Source organism: Salmo trutta, chromosome 9, assembly GCF_901001165.1.
Source record: "Salmo trutta chromosome 9, fSalTru1.1, whole genome shotgun sequence".
NCBI classification, from domain to species: Eukaryota; Metazoa; Chordata; class Actinopteri; order Salmoniformes; family Salmonidae; genus Salmo; species Salmo trutta.
Window position 1 is genome coordinate 14076539 of NC_042965.1, and position 16647 is coordinate 14093185.

General features: G+C 42.7%; 1 protein-coding gene and 1 long non-coding RNA gene across 4 annotated transcripts; both read right to left on the reverse strand.

The window, feature by feature from the left end:
- Positions 1-359: 359 nt before the first annotated feature.
- c8h22orf15 (chromosome 8 C22orf15 homolog) lies at positions 360-10375 on the reverse strand. Of its 3 annotated transcripts, none has more exons than XM_029761942.1 (5): positions 9965-10375; positions 9639-9725; positions 9082-9204; positions 896-967; positions 360-583 (listed from the first exon to the last, which is right to left on the reverse strand). In XM_029761942.1, the coding sequence occupies exons 1-5, from the start codon at positions 9987-9989 to the stop codon at positions 420-422; spliced, it is 471 nt and encodes a 156-aa protein (XP_029617802.1). In that variant the 5' UTR covers positions 9990-10375; the 3' UTR covers positions 360-419. The 3 variants fall into 3 exon arrangements, with proteins under 3 accessions (XP_029617802.1, XP_029617801.1, XP_029617803.1); XM_029761941.1 differs by having other exon boundaries at positions 896-970; XM_029761943.1 differs by having other exon boundaries at positions 896-970; positions 9082-9217.
- Positions 6823-7364, reverse strand: LOC115199623 (uncharacterized). Its single transcript, XR_003879392.1, has 2 exons — positions 7179-7364; positions 6823-7008 (listed from the first exon to the last, which is right to left on the reverse strand). It is a non-coding gene; the product is annotated as an uncharacterized LOC115199623 (long non-coding RNA).
- Positions 10376-16647: the final 6272 nt, after the last annotated feature.

Consider the following 16647-nt stretch of genomic DNA (forward strand, 5'->3'; position numbering starts at 1 on the left):
TGGATAAGTAGGCTCAGGCTACATTTATATGCCTTTAAGTCCAATGGTCCATATAGTCTAATTCTCACATTAGGCTGCAGTTTACACAGGCAGTCCAATTCTGATCTTTTCCATTAATTGGTCTTTTGACCAATCAGATCAGCTCTTTTACATATAATTGGGCTGCCTGTGTTAATTTAGCCAAATAATCCTAGATTAGTAAAAACATTTCTGGGCCAATACCAGCTTTTAGTACGCACAGGAGACAAGCTACATTCAAATGCCATTCTTACTTTTACCAGGGATATGTGGGAATGTTAATTTATCAACCTAAATTTACCTAAGAAAAAATATTTGGAGTGAAGAGAACCACAGCACCAACACAATTACATGTTTGTGGTCCACAGCTTTCTACACATGCATGTCCATCACCATATTTTTCAGCCTTCCTCCTCTCCTTTCTTCATATCTTTAAGTCTTCCAGGATGGCTCTTCTTGTTTCCAGCAGTGGGCTTGCGCCGGATCTGGTTGACAGAGCCTTTCCTTGAGGGACCACCCTTTTTTTCCTGCTCCTTACAGGGGTTGGACAGCTTCTTTAGGACCTCTGAGGTAGAAACATTTACAAAAGTAACATACACAAGTATAGACAGTTAATACATATTAAGATACATATTAACCACCACATATTAACCATCCTTATCAAACAGTCTTAAATCAGGCTTGATGTGGGTTTGCTTAAGGCTAGTGTACTGAACATGTACAGTAACTAGGCAAGAAAGTCACGTTACAGGTATTGTCCCATTAGGAGGCGACAAAGAATTCCTTTAGATCATGCTCGGTGCCACAACTTAATAAAGCCATGCAGTGGTTTCAGTCGGGCACATTTGCCTCAGTGCTGTGGATGTTTTTTCATTACCTGCTAACTCGGGACTGCTCTTGCTAAGGTCATTTAGGAGTGGCACATACTTCTGCCCTTCAGTCCCATCACCTCCTGGGGGCAATATGAAGTGAATTAAAGCTAACCAGTTTCATTACTGTAAAGTAACTTTAGTAATAATAACATTAACTTCAGCCATGTTAAGGCCAGGCACCACAGGCTAATAGGGATTTTTTTCTTCCTTTACTCTCATCAGACTGAACCTTTACCAGTTGAAAGTATACATAAATACAATATATTATTTTATTACAATATGCGCTAATTTGCATATTCCAAGAATCTGTTTTTAAACACATTGCTTTAAAGCAGAATTATTTTTTGGGGTTTTATTATGATATGACACTCAATAGTCAGACTTTTACAGATCATTTTATAAAAATATTGTCATTTCGTGGAATTATTTAAAAAACACTATTCACATGTATGACTTTTGCATATATTTACACATAAAATGACACTTAAATCAAAACAACACAAGATGTATAATAAAGGCCTCAGTAAAAGTCTGACTAAAAGGCTATCCGAGTGGCACAGCAGGTCTACGGCCCTGCATCTCAGTGCTAGAGGTGTCACTACAGACCCTGGTTCGATCCCGGGCTGTATCACAACCAGCAGTGATTGGGCAGGGCACAATTGGCCCAGTTAGTGGAGTATGGCACTGGGGTATGGCATCATTATAAAATAAGAATTTGTTAATTGACTTGCCTAGTTAAATAAAGATGAAGAAAAAAAAGAAGACCTAAGAACCTGTGTGTGGAATAATGTGAATGTACGTCGTTTGAAGACTGAGAAAAATGAATTTGCGCACAGGGAACATGTCATTTTGAGAAAATGGCCGATAAAGATAGGCTAATGCAATTAAAATGTACTTTCCATAAATATTACCATTCATGTCACATTAATTAAACTCTTATTCATATATAACTTCTAAACTGACAAATAAACATGAGATATACCTTTTACTATTATATTAGCACGTTTAATACATTTCTTTCAAGGAATAGAGCATATGCTTTAAATACTGGTCTGATGGGCAAATATGAACTTTTTGGAAAATTCTCATGTCACTTTGCCCAATTTGTCACATACAAGAATATTTTATGGCTGTTGAAATATGCAGAACATTAATCAGCTATGCCTGCCCCATATGTAAGGTCCTCTGAGTTGTTGCTGGTGCCGCTTTACTCTCTTGACTGTGTCATGGGACCTGCGCCTACGCTTGACACACTCCATTGAAGCAGCATCAGCTCTCACAACTCCTCTCTGATTGCTCCAGTGTCACCAAAGGGCTGTCAAGCCACAATTTGTCCATCAGATTTGATACAGCAGTGGTTCCCTCATTGAACGTTACTACTGCCATACTGGCTGTTGCGTCAATGCAGCTTTTGCCCACGAAGACAGTTTTGGGGCACTGCGACCATATTACAGAATTCAGACAGTCATTTGCATTCTGGGTTCCTCCATGCTATATTCTTTATTTTTTTAAAAAATCACCTTTATTTAATCAGGTAGGCCAGATTGAGCACAAGTTCTCATTTAAAACTGCGACCTGGCCAAGATAAAGCAAAGCAGTGCGACACAAACAACACAGAGTTACATGGAATAAACAAACGTACAGTCAATAACACAATAGAAAAGTCTATATACAATGTGTGCAAATGAGGTAAGATTAGGGAGGTAAGGCAATAAATAGGCTGTAGTGGTGAAGTAATTACAATATAGCAATTAAACACTGGAGTGATAGATGTGCAGAAGATGAATGTGCAAGTAGAGATACTGAGGTGCAAAGGAGCAAAATAAATAAATAACAATATGGGGATGAGGTAGTTGGATGGGCTATGTACAGGTGCAATGATCTGTAAGCTGCTCTGACAGCTGATGCTTAAAGTTAGCGAAGGAGATATGAGTCTCCAGCTTCAGGGATTTTTGCAATTCGTTCCAGTCATTGGCAGCAGAGAACTGGAAGGAAAGGCGGCCAAAGTAGGAATTGGCTTTAGGGGTGACCAGTGAAATATACCTGCTGGAGCGCGTGCTACGGGTGGGTGCTGCTATGGTGACCAGTGAGCTGAGATAAGACGGGGCTTAACCTAGCAAAGTCTTATAGATGACCTGGAGCCAGTGGGTTTGGCGACGAATATGAAGTGAGGGCCAGCCAACAAGAGCATACATGTCGCAGTGGTGGGTAGTATATGGAGCTTTGGTGACAAAACGGATGGCACTGTGATAGACTGCATCCAATTTGCTGAGTGTTGGAGGCTATTTTGTAAATGACATCGCCGAAGTCAAGGATCGGTAGGATAGTCAATTTTACAAGGGTATGTTTGGCAGCATGAGTGAAGGATGCTTTGTTGCGAAATAGGAAGCCGATTCTAGATTTAATTTTGGATTGGAGATGCTTAATGTGAGTCTGGAAGGAGAGTTTACAGTCTAACCAGACACCTAGGTATTTGTAGATGTCCACATATTCTAAGTCAGAACCATCCAGAGTAGTGATGCTGGACGGGCGGGTAGGAGTTGTATGGCGTTGAAGCTCGTCTGGAGGTTAGTTAACACAGTGTCCAAAGAAGGGCCAGAATTATACACAATGGTGTCGTCTGCGTAGAGGTGGATCAGAGAATCACCAGTAGCAAGAGCAACATCATTGATGTATACAGAGAAAAGAATCGGCCCGAGAATTTAACCCTGTGGCACCCCCATGGAGACTGCCAGAGGTCCGGACAACAGGCCCTCCGATTTGACACACTGAACTCTATCTGAGAAGTAGTTGGTGAACCAGGCGAGGCAGTCATTTGAGAAACCAAGGCTGTTGAGTCTACCAATAAGTATGTGGTGATTGACAGAGTCGAAAGCCTTGGCCAGGTCGATGAATACGGCTGCACTGTAATGTCTTTTATCGATGGCGGTTATGATATCGTTTAGGACCTTGAGTGTGGCTGAGGTGCACCCATGACCAGCTCGGATACCAGATTGCATAGCGGAGAAGGTACAGTGGGATTCGAAATGGTCGGTGATCTCTTTGTTAACTTGGCTTTCGAAGACCTTAGAAAGGCAGGGTAGGATAGATATAGGTCTGTAACAGTTTGGGTCTAGAGTGTCTCCCCCTTTGAAGAGGGGGATGACCGTGGCAGCATTCCAATATTTGGGGATCTCAGATGATACGAAAGAGAGGTTGAACTGGCTAGTAATAGGGGTTGCAACAATTGTGGCGGATAATTTTAGAAAGAGAGGGTCCAGATTGTCTATCCCTGCTGATTTGTAGGGGTCCAGATTTTTCAGCTCTTTCAGAACATCAGCTGTCTGGATTTGGGTGAAGGAGAAATGGGGGAGGCTTGGGCAAGTTGCAGTGAGGGGTGCAGGGCTGTTGACCAGGGTAGGGGTAGCCAGCTGGAAAGCATGGCCAGCCGTAGAAAAATGCTTATTGAAATTCTCAATTATCGTGGATTTATTGGTGGTGACAGTGTTTCCTAGCCTCAGTGCCATGGGCAGCTGGGAGGAGGTGCTCTTATTCTCCATGGACTTTACAGTGTCCCAGAACTTTTTGGAGTTTGTGCTACAGGATGCAAATTTCTGTTTGAAAAAGCTAGCCTTTGCTTTCCTAACTGCCTGTGTATATTGGTTCCTAACTTCCCTGAAAAGTTGCATATCACGGGGGCTATTCGATGCTAATGCAGTACGCCACAGGATGTTTTTGTGCTGGTCAAGGGTAGTCAGGTCTGGAGTGAACCAAGGGGTATATCTGTTCCTGGTTCTACATTTTTTGAAAGGGGCATGCTTATTTTAGATGGTGAGGAAAGTACTTTTAAAGAATAACCAAGTATCCTCTACTGACGGAATGAGGTCAATATCCTTCCAGGACACCCGGGCGAGGTCGATTAGAAAGGCCTGCTCGCTGAAGTGTTTTATGGAGCGTTTGACAGTGATGAGGGGTGGTCGTTTGACCGCAGACCCATTACGAACTCAGGCAATGAGGCAGTGATTGCTGAGATCCTGGTTGAAGACAGCAGAGGTGTATTTAGAGGGTAGGTTGGTCAGGATGATATCTACGAGGGTGCCCGTGTTTACGGATTTGAGGTTGTACCTGGTAGGTTCATTGATCATTTGTGTGAGATTGAGGGCATCTAGCTTAGATTGTAGGACGGCCGGGGTGTTAAGCATGTCCCAGTTTAGGTCACCTAACAGTACGAGTTCTGAAGATAGATGGGAGCAATCAATTCACATATGGTGTCCAGGGCACAGCAGGGGTCTGAAGGTGGTCTATAACAAGCGACAATGGTGAGAGACTTGTTTCTGGAAAGGTGGATTTTTAGAAGTAGAAGCTTGAATTGTTTGGGCACAGACCTGGATGGTATGACAGAACTCTGCAGGCTAACTCCGTCCCCTTTGGCAGTTCTATCTTGTCGGAAAAATGTATAGTTAGGGATGGAAATTTCAGGATTTTTGTGGTCTTCCTAAACCAGGATTCAGACACGGCTAGGACATCCAGGTTGGCAGAGTGTGCTAAAGCATTGAATAAAACAAACTTAGGGAGGCTTCTAATGTTAACATGCATGAAACCAAGGCTTTTACGGTTACAGAAGTCAACAAATGAGAGCGCCTGGGGAATGGGAGTGTAGCTAGGCACTGCAGGGCCTGGATTAACCTCTACATCACCAGAGGAGCAGAGGTGGAGTAGGATAAGGGTACAGCTAAAGGCTATAAGAACTCGTCGTCTAGTGCGTTTGGAACAGAGAGTAAAAGGAGCAGGTTTCTGGGTGTGGAAGAATAGATTCAAGGCATAATGTACAGACAAGGGTATGGTAGGATGTGAATACAGTGGAGGTAAACCTAGGCATTGAGTGACGATGAGAGAGGTTTTGTCTCTAGAGACACCATTTAAACCAGCTGTGTCACGCAGCCTGGAGGAAGTGTCAACACTCAAATATGCATCATGATCACATTCACAGTCTGCACATTCTATCATGACAGAATTACAGAATCACTGGTTGGTGGGGTCTATGATGATTTTCAGTCCAGTGTACAAGTTGGTTTATTTGAGAAGTGGAATAAAAGCCACTGTTGGCTGGCTGCTGTCTGGTTGATCGCTGCTAGCTGTCCTCTTCATCTCAACTAATTTGCGTCTCAGCCTGTTGCTGCCGGTGTTGTGCCGAAAAGCTCCCCCCCTGCCAGAATCCTCCCCCTTCGCGTGAACGCGCACACTCAATTCTTCATTGCTGCGACTTGCTTGCTAGTTGAGATTTCTGGTCATGTTAGGCTGCGTTTCATTTTATTTTTTATGTCGGTTTGATCACAGGGAAGCACTAGTAATGTCTATAAATAAATCTCTTTACCAAAAATTCGTCATCTCTCCCATGTCTTATTCGACTAGTAGTTGTTCTGAAATGTTTATTGCTTGCCTACATTTTACTCCCTCTATGTTTAATATAACACACATACATTCATTATTAATTTTGGTTGCCTATCCTGACGTAAAGTTTGTTCTAAATAAAGTATTTGACTCTGATGTGTGCCACAGAAAGTACTTGATTCTAGCCACAAAATTAAGGACATTAGGGGGGGGGGGGGTTCAGCAAAGCCATTTTCTTGCCTGCCGAAATTCTCCCCCCTTCTATCTTGGGACTGCAAGGCCTGGCATACTTCAGAATCATTTTGGTAGCTCATGTTGACCAGTAGCGTGTGCCACAGAAAGCAAAATGAGAGTATAAAGAAACATAAATGTTTATGTTAGAAACATTTGTAATGTTTAAGAAAATAATAATACACAAATATTATCACACAATAACACAAAAACATCACAGAAAGTTAAGTTTGTTAAAAGAAATTAAATAAGAAATACACATTTCGATCATAATAAGATATAAAATGACAATAAATAAAATATAAAAAGACAATAAATAACAAACAAATACTGGAAAGCTGCAACAGCTCGACTGAACATTTAGTCCACTTTTTATGGAAAGTTTTCCAGGTGATACCATCACCTGGAACTCAAGCCTAACCTAGTCCTGACAGGCAGCGCAGACATAATCCTCCAATGATGGGATGATTTTCATACAGGACTGGTGGAACCATCGTGGGCAGCGGTCACAATCAATCTAAAATTTATGATGAAAATGTTTAATATATTTAAAACATTAAATACATTTTCTTGAATTACAATTATTTCATTATCAGACAAAGCGGATGACACTACCTCTAGAAATATTACTTCTTATACAAATTCGTACTCCTAAAAATGGGCCTTTAGAAGTGAAGAAGCAATTACCCAGTTAGTGTCTTCCTTATTATTGTCCACGTCCCCACAGAAGTGGCACAGTTGGCTCGGGACATCTAGCAAAACATAATGTCAAGTAGTCTATAAATCTTTACAAGTATTTTTCTGAGCAAACAGGGAACAAGGAATGTTGTCAACATGAGCTACCAAAATGATTCTGAAGTGTGCCAGGCCTTGCAGTCCCAAGACAGAAGGGGGGAATTTCGGCAGGCAAGACAATAGCCATGCCGACCCCCCCTTCTAATTTCCTTAATTTTGTGGCTAGAGTCAAATACTTTCTATAGAACGAACTTCATGTCAGGATAGACAACCGAAATTAATAATTAATGTATGTGTATGTATATTAAACATAGCGGAGGTAGTAAAATGTAGGCAAGCAATAAACATTTCAGAACAACTACTAGTCGAATAACATGCTGACCAGACCGGACACGTCGTGTGCGCGAGCGTCACAAAATAAATGTAGAAATCCATGTTATTCAATTATTGCACCCACACTGCTCGCATGCGCCAACTAGCGTCTGCGTTGCCAAGGGCTAAAATATAACTCTTTTCTATTTCTGACGCAGATCGCGCTGAATGTCCTGCCTCTCCCATCTCCTCATTGGTTTTTTGAAGCAGGTACCCACGTGCCATCTCCTCATTGGTTATACCCACGTGGGTGATTGAAAGATGAACTGTTTTGCCAATCGTCGTGGTAATACTATGAAAGCTTAGACATGATCACCATATAAGTTCAAAGATGAAAAAGGAGAGATGACTAGAAACGATTCGGTTGGCCGTTTTATGTATGGATTAATTGTCGGAGTAGAGGACCTTGTGCATTTCAGGTAAAATAACAACTCAATGTTTATATCCCAGGACAGCTACAGCAAGCTAGCTAAATAGGACATGGGAGAGATGACGAATTTTGGCAAAGAGATTTATTTATATACTAATAAACTTGAAACAAATAGCCAAACCGAAAACTGCAGACATTACTAGTGCCTCCCCCTCTATCAAACCGACATAAAAAATGAAATGAAACGCAGCCGAACGTGATCAGAAATCTCAACTAGCAAGCAAGTCGCAGCAATGAAGAATTGAGTGCGTGCGCATTCAAGCTGTAATGAATACTCAGGGATAAAGTAGATTGCGCGGCGGGTGTTTATTTCGCTTTCGCAGAAGGCAGGAATCGTGGTCATAGGCAGGCAATGGTCATACACAGGTAGGCTAACAGGCAGGTGAATCAAAACTAGGACTGAAGGCTATAGCTGGTTCTCACAAACGAGCTAGGAAAAGGCTTAGTAGGCACATGAAGGCACAAAGAGAATGAGCTGAACTAAATAAGGAGCTGATGAGACCAGGTGAGTAACTAACACAGGGGAAATCAATGAACAAAAATGAAAGACAGGGCTATGTTCATGAACACAAAGAAATAGTGCTATGTTCAAGAACACAACGAAACAGAACACGCGTTTGACTAAGAAAATAAATACAGAACCTTACACAAGCAAGTCGCAGCAATGAAGAATTGAGTGCGTGTGCGTTCAAAACAATATTTTGCATGATATATGATTCAACATGGAAAGTTTTAAAATTAGAGGTAGAAGTTCTACGTGAAAAATGCTAACGAGAACGACATTTATGGCAGGTGTAGTTGAGATAAAATTATACAAATCAAGTATTTATATACATTATTGCCGATTTATTTGTAATTGCAAAATGTCCCAAAATCTGAAAATGTACAGATGGAAGCAAAATCACAATTTTTGCCTGTGGTGCCTGGCCTTATCAACCTATCTATAACATATTAGTAGGCCTGGTAAATGTGTGTAGAGCAGGCAATGTGAGAAACCACTCTTTCATTAGACACGCACAGCCTAGTGCCTTTATTATATTTGGAGAGACTCACTGCAGATGCGTATGAGAACATAGCTGTGCCTCTCCTTCATCAGACTGCTGGCCTGCTCCATGCTCTTCTCCTTTTCACTCAGGTTCACCAGCTCCCCTGTCCTGTCCATCAGGTCCACGCAGTCTGTAGAGTACATCTGTAATGTGACATTTACACTGGGCTCTCTCAGTCTATTACATTTTCACTTATTGGTATTTACTCAGTCAGGAAACAATCTGGCAGGCTGTTTCTATCATTTCCAGTCAGTGACAGAGATACCATGTGCATACAACCTCACACGGAAATGTACTGGATAATATATATCCAATAGTATTTGTATCATGCTTTCAGACTCTTTTATCTTTTTAAAATAATTTTTAAAATATTTTGTTTTATGTGTAATGCAATTGCCTTTATGTGTTCGGACCCCAGGAAGAGTAGCTTGATGGGGATCCCTAATAAATACAAATACAAACAACACTATCAGGTGCTTCTGAGGTTGAAAAAAAATCTAATACAACATATCTGAAGTTCAACTGTAAATGATTCTGCTCTGTGGGAGAAGTACGGAACTGCACCTTGAGAATCCAGATAACATCTCTCCTTCAAACTGTGGATGAAGTCTATCACCCTGCAGTTCAGGTTAAACAGTTCTGTTTGGCCCTCTTTCAAAGTAAGAAAAGAGAAGCATGTTTGTACATTTCCTATAACATTATATTACATTCATATGACATCGTACATCACAAAAGTACATCTAATGTTTAAATGTGTTATTCTCAAATGATCTGTTTATATCTCCATAGGTCTCCGACGGTTTCATTAGAGGTCAGCTGTTGGCCTCCATAGAGATGATGAAATTATACTCCATCATGATGATGATGATATAGCACTGTCTTTCACTTACCTCCAAACTGCACGGTGACAAACATTTCACCTTCTCTCTACACAAAACGCTTCAGACCAGACCTCTAAAGCCACCTCCCATAATGTTGCTACAAGTAGCTGAAGCACTCGCCTCTTCCATAGAGCCAAAGGAGTGATGAGTTTGGGCTTAGCACACAGTGCCACAATAGTCCCCCCCAAAAAATCTATGTTGTTGACTACTGTCATACTTAGTGACTAAGCTTCTGCACTGAGGAGGCCATTGTGAATGGCTTCTGCAGTTGCTCTGAGCAAACCAACAGTTGACAGGATACGTTATCCATTTGGCATTTTAAAGCTAGACCTGTAAACAGTTTTGAACTGTTGCAGAGCCAGCAAAAATGTTTGTCTTATACACACATCGAAAGCACATTCCCGCTGGTTGATAACCCATCTGACTCCCCCCCGTTTCTCCTCTCCTTTCAATAGAAGAGAAAGACAGAACCTTTTATGTGAGGGAAGTGTTCTTGTTTGTTTCCATGGAGTCGATACACAGACACACAAGTCCTCTAGCTTTTACTGCTACTTGTTGAACACTGAGGTCTGACTTAGATACTGTGGGGGATGACTTAGCGGGTTTATTGTCAGCCGACCACTAACTGGGATTAGACTGACCATTACCCATAGAGGCAATGCTACTCTACTATCTAGTGAATTATAATGACAAGCCAGTTGTTACCATAAGCATCATCACAACAAATCTAAGAGAGAAATGATTTGTCTTTTGTTTAGAAACGTTAGGATCAGGGATCTGAGCTGTTCCTCTTATTTCACAATACCACACAAGTTGTATTAAATACATTCCACACATTCTCCACTTAACACCATAACAATGAGCAGTACAGTAGATCATCTGAGGGCCTCAGTCCATTCATGGCACGTCCTGCTGACTTGTATGCTACATCAAATCAAATTGTGTTTGTTACATGCTTCGTAAACAACAGATGTAGAATAACAGTGAAATGATTAAAAATGGAAAAATAACAGGAGGGATAAATACACAATGAGTCTCTCCTTGGCTATAACTTGGCTATATACACAGGGTACCAGTACCGAGTCAATGTGCAGGGGTACGAGGTAATTGAGGTAGATATGTACATATAGGTAAGGATAAAGTGAGTAGGCAACAGGACAGACAACAAACAGTAACAGCAGCGTATGTGATGAGTTAAGAGTTAGTGCGAAAAGGGTCATGATTAAACCATCAACACTGAACTATCAATCAACTCTTTCCCATTGTATGACCATGAAGAGAATGTGCGTTGTTACTGCTCAAATTACACTGTCAATCAGATGAGACAAGAATACCAGACCATCTAACACTTGATAGATTGTACATGCCAGTGAATGAGGCACTATAGAGCCACTCAGTGAGAGAATTAGATTAGCCTTGTTCAGCGAGCACCATTATTCATGGACAAATGTACAGTAAACCATGTACAGTATCAGGACCACTGAGTCATGACAGGAAGGAAGCTATGTCTGTAACATTAGACGGTTGCTACTTAAAGTCCCCAGGACATTCACAGTATTAGGCAAGACTGCCTCTTCTTGTGCACCAGACGCATGGAATAATCAACAATCCATGCTTCATCTCGATATGTTAGTGCTACTGAATTAATTAAAAATATTAATGGGAGACTCTGTTACAGAGGAGTGTAAATGCTTTTTTTTAGGCTGGATCATGTTGTTGTATTGTTGTATGTTTTAATTATGTAATGTATTGATTGTTGCTGCCTTCTTGGCCAGGTCTCCCTTGAAAAAGAGACTCTGGGTCTCAATGGGCTTTTCCTGGTTAACTAAAGGTTAAATAAACATTAAAAAAATTGCCCTCCAGTCACAGGTACAGTATACTGTTGATATAGAGGTTAGTACAGTAAAAAATAAAATAAAACTTTATTTAACCAGGTAGGCTAGTTGAGAACAAGTTCTCATTTGCAACTGCGACCTGGCCAAGATAAAGCATAGCAATTTGACGCATACAACAACACAGAGTTACACATGGAATAAACAAAACATACAGTCAATAACACAGTAGAAAAAAAGAAAACAAAGTCTATATACAGTGAGTGCAAATTAGGTAATATAAGGGAGTTAAGGCAATAAATAGGCCATGGTGGCAAAGTAATTACAATATAGCAATTAAGCACTGGAATGCTAGATGTGCAGAATATGAATGTGCAAGTAGAGATACTGGGGTGCAAAGGAGCAAGATAAATAAATAAATACAGTATGGGGATGAGGTAGATAGATGGGCTGTTTACAGATGGGCTATGTACAGGTGCAGTGATCTGTGAGCTGCTCTGACAGCTGGTGCTTAAAGCTAGTGAGGGAGATATGAGTCTCCAGCTTCAGTGATTTTTGCAGTTCGTTCCAGTCATTGGCAGCAGAGAACTGGAAGGAAAGGGAACCAAAGGAGGAATTGGCTTTGGGGGTGACCAGTGAGATATACCTGCTGGAGCGCATGCTACGAGTGGGTGCTGCTATGGTGACCAGTGAGCTGAGATAAGGTGGGGCTTTACCTAGCAGAGACTTGTAGATAACCTGTAGCCAGTGGGTTTAGCGACGAGTATGAAGCGAGGGCCAACCAACGAGAACGTACATGTCGCAGTGGTGGGTAGTGTATGGGGCTTTGGTGACAAAACGGATGGCACTGTGATAGACTGCATCCAATTTGTTGAGTAGAGTGTTGGAGGCTATTTTATAGATGATATCGCCGAAGTCGAGGATCGGTAGGATGGTCAGTTTTACGAGGGTATGTTTGGCAGCATGAGTGAAGGATGCTTTGTTGTGAAATAGGAAGCCGATTCTAGATTTAATTTTGAATTGGAGATGCTTAATGTGAGTCTGGAAGGAGAGTTTACAGTCTAACCAGACACCTAGGTATTTGTAGTTGTCCACGTATTCTAAGTCAAAGCCGTCCAGAGTAGTGATGCTGAACGGGCGGGCAGGTGTGGGCAGTGGTCGATTGAATAGCATGCATTTAGTTTTACTTGCATTTAAGAGCAGTTGGAGGCCACGGAAGGAGAGTTGTATGGCGTTGAAGCTCGTCTGGAGGTTAGTTAAACACAGTGTCCAAAGAGGGGCCAGAAGTATACAGAATGGTGTCGTCTGCGTAGAGGTGGATCAGAGAATCACCAGCAGCAAGAGCGACATCACTGATGTATACAGAGAAGAGAGTCGGCCCGAGAATTTAACCCTGTGGCACCCCCATAGAGACTGCCAGAGGTCCAGACAACAGGCCCTCTGATTTGACACATTGAACTCTATCAGAGAAGTAGTTGGTGAACCAGGCGAGGCAATCATTTGAGAAACCAAGGCTGTCGAGTCTGCCAATAAGAACGTGGTGATTGACAGAGTCGAAAGCCTTGGCCAGGTCGATGAATACGGCTGCATAGTAATGTCTCTTATCGATGGCGGTTATGATGTCGTTTAGTACCTTGAGCGTGGCTGAGGTGCGCCCATGACCAGCTCTGAAACCAGATTGCATAGCGGAGAAGGTACGGGGGGATTCGAAATGGTCGATAATCTGTTTGTTAACTTGGATTTCGAAGACCTTAGAAAGACAGGGTAGGATAGATATAGGTCTGTAGCAGTTTGGGTCTAGAGTGTCACCTTCTTTGAAGAGGGGGATGACCGCGGCAGCTTTCCAATCTTTGGGAATCTCAGATGATACGAAAGAGAGGTTGAACAAGCTGGTAATAGGGGTTGCAACAATTTCGGCAGATCATTTTAGAAAGAGAGGGTCCAGATTGTCTAGCCCGGCTGATTTGTAGGTCCAGATTTTGCAGCTCTTTCAGAACATCAGCTATCTGGATTTGGGTGAAGGAGAAATGGTGGGAGCTTTGGCGGGTTGCTGTGGAGGGTGCCGGGCAGTTGACCGGGGTAGGGGTAGCCAGGTGGAAAGCACGGCCAGCCGTAGAGAAATGCTTATTGAAATTCTCAATTATAGTGGATTTATTGGTGGTAACAGTGTTTCCTAGTCTCAGAGCAGTGGGCAGCTGGGAGGAGGTGCTCTTATTCTCCATGGACTTTACAGTGTCCCAGAACTTTTTTGAGTTTGTACTACAGGATGCAAATTTCTGTTTGAAAAAGCTAGCCTTAGCTTTCCTAACTGCCTGTGTAGATTTGTTCCTAACTTCCCTGAAAAGTTGCATATCACGGGGGCTATTCGATGCTAATGCAGAACGCCACAGGATGTTTTTGTGCTGGTCAAGGGCAGACAGTTCTGGAGTGAACCAAGGACTATATCTATTCCTAGTTCTACATTTTTGGAATGGGCATGCTTATTTAAGATGGTGAGGAAGGCACTTTTAAAGAATAACCAGGCATCATCTATTGACGGGATGAGGTCAATGTCATTCCAGGATACCCCGGCCAGGTCGATTAGAAAGGCCTGCTCGCTGAAGTGTTTTAGGGAGTGTTTGACAGTGATGAGGGCTGGTCGTTTGGTTGCAGACCCATTACGGATGCAGGCAGTGATCGCTGAGATCTTGATTGAAAACAGCAGAGGTGTATTTGGAGGGCGAGTTAGTTAGGATGATATCTATGAGGGTGCCCGTGTTTACGGATTTGGGGTTGTACCTGGTAGGTTCATTGATAATTTGTGTGAGATTGAGGGCATCAAGCTTAGATTGTAGGATGGGCGGGGTGTTAAGCATGTCCCAGTTTAGGTCACCTAGTAGCACGAGCTCAGAAGATAGATGGGGGCAATCAATTCACATATGGTGTTAAGGGCACAGCTGGGGCAGAGGGTGGTCTATAGCAAGCGGCAACAGTGAGAGACTTGTTTCTGGAAAGGTGAATTTTTAGAAGTAGAAGCTCGAATTGTTTGGGTACAGACTTGGATAATAATATAGAACTCTGCAGGCTATCTTTGCAGTAGATTGCAACACCGCCCCCTTTGGCAGTTCTATCTTGGCAGAAAATGTTATAGTTAGGGATGGAGATTTCAGGGTTTTTAGTGGTTTTCCTAAGCCAGGATTCAGACACGGCTAAGACATCCGGGTTGGCAGAGTATGCTAAAGCAGTGAGTAAAACAAACTTAGGGAGTAGGCTTCTAATGTTAACATGCATGAAACCAAGGCTTTTACGGTTACAGAAGTCAACAAATGAGAGCACCTTGGGAGTGGGAGTGGAGCTAGGCACTGCAGGACCTGGATTAACCTCTACATCACCAGAGCAACAGAGGATAAGTAGGATAAGGGTACGGCTAAAAGCTAAACGAACTGGCCGTCTAGCACGTTCAGAACAGAGCGTAAAAGGAGCAGGTTTCTGGGCACGATAGCATAGATTCAAGTGTAGTGTACAGACAAAGGTCTGGTAAGGTAGGATGCGAGTACATTGGAGGTAAACCTAGGCATTGAGTAAGGATGAGAGATATAGTCTCTAGAGACGTTTAAACCAGGTGATGTCATCGCATATGTAGGAGGTGGAACAACATGGTTGGTTAAGGCATATTGAGCAGGGCTAGAGGCTCTACAGTGAAATAAGACAGTAATCACTAACCAGGAAAGTAATGGACGAGGCATATTGATATTAGAGATGGGCATGCGTAGCCAAGTGATCATATGGGTCCAGTGAGGGGTTGGGCTGACTGGGGACACGGCGATTCAGACAGTTAGCAAGACGAAGCTAACAGTTACTAGGCCGGGGCTAGACAAGCTATCAATTAGCAGACCAGGGCTAGCAAGCTAGCAGTTAGCAGACCGGGGCAAGCAATCTAGCAGTTAGCAGACCGGGGCTAGCAGGTTATCAAAAGGCCTTTGGGAGTTGTCGCGATGGAGGTAAGTCTGTTTTTGCCTCTTCGAGCGGTGACGTCGATAGACCAGTCATGGATTAGTAGGGTTCCAAGTAGCTTAAGGTAGCTAGCCAGCCGTGGTTAGCAGAATGGGCCTTCAGCGGACGTCGCGCCTGAGGGGCCTGTTGGAATCCTCGGGCAGATTATGCCGGTATTCCAGTCGTAGAGGATCGGCGGGGTTCCGTGCCCCGTACCGGCAGTAGAATGGGTCCGGATATTGTAGCCCAGGAGTGGGCTTCGGTGGTAGCACAGGAGCCCTAGCCAGGAAAGCTTCAGGCTAATTGGTTCTTGCTCCGGGATGGAAACGCTAGCAAGGGATTGCGGTTAGCTAGTTGCGAAGATCCAGATGAAAATGTAAAGATACATTTGGGTGAGGATGGCACTGCTAAACAAGTAAGTGGTGAGTGAAAGAGATATTGGCCAGAAAGGCCACTCTAAAAGGGTGAGTTGTGGAAGTCTTATTTAGTCATGTCAGAAAGGGGGTGAGAGTCAGGATGTTATGTAGAAAACACGAGTAAATTATGCTGGTAGCATCTTTAAAAAAACACTACAATGTAATTTCAGGAAGCCCCTGGGAGGACATTAAAAGGAGAATGCCCTGTGCCCGTAACCTGGAATCATCAGGGAATTTGGATAAAAGCTGGGAAAGCTGTAGAAATCAGAGGGCCCATCTGGTCTGGTCTGCCCCCTCCACAGACTGACCAGCCCTCTTATGGAGCTTCACTTCCCTTGTCCAAAACTCCTCCCATCTGGGAGCAAAGCCACGGTGAGCACTGGAGCTTTCTCTGCACTTGTTAAACCATGTTTGGGAAAACTGTACAGTACTTGTAATACTTAAACAATTCAACATGGAATCAAAAAACAGA

What these genes read in the sequence shown, in the direction of transcription:
- c8h22orf15 (XM_029761941.1), bottom strand. Translation starts at nt 9,989, where the DNA reads ATGTTTGTCACCGTGCAGTTTGGAG. An exon ending in ATGTTATCTGGATTCTCAAG is followed by an intron (nt 9,205 to 9,638) that starts GTGCAGTTCCGT and finishes TGTACTCTACAG; the next exon opens with ACTGCGTGGACCTGATGGAC. An exon ending in GAGCAGTCCCGAGTTAGCAG is followed by an intron (nt 584 to 895) that starts GTAATGAAAAAA and finishes TTTCTACCTCAG; the next exon opens with AGGTCCTAAAGAAGCTGTCC.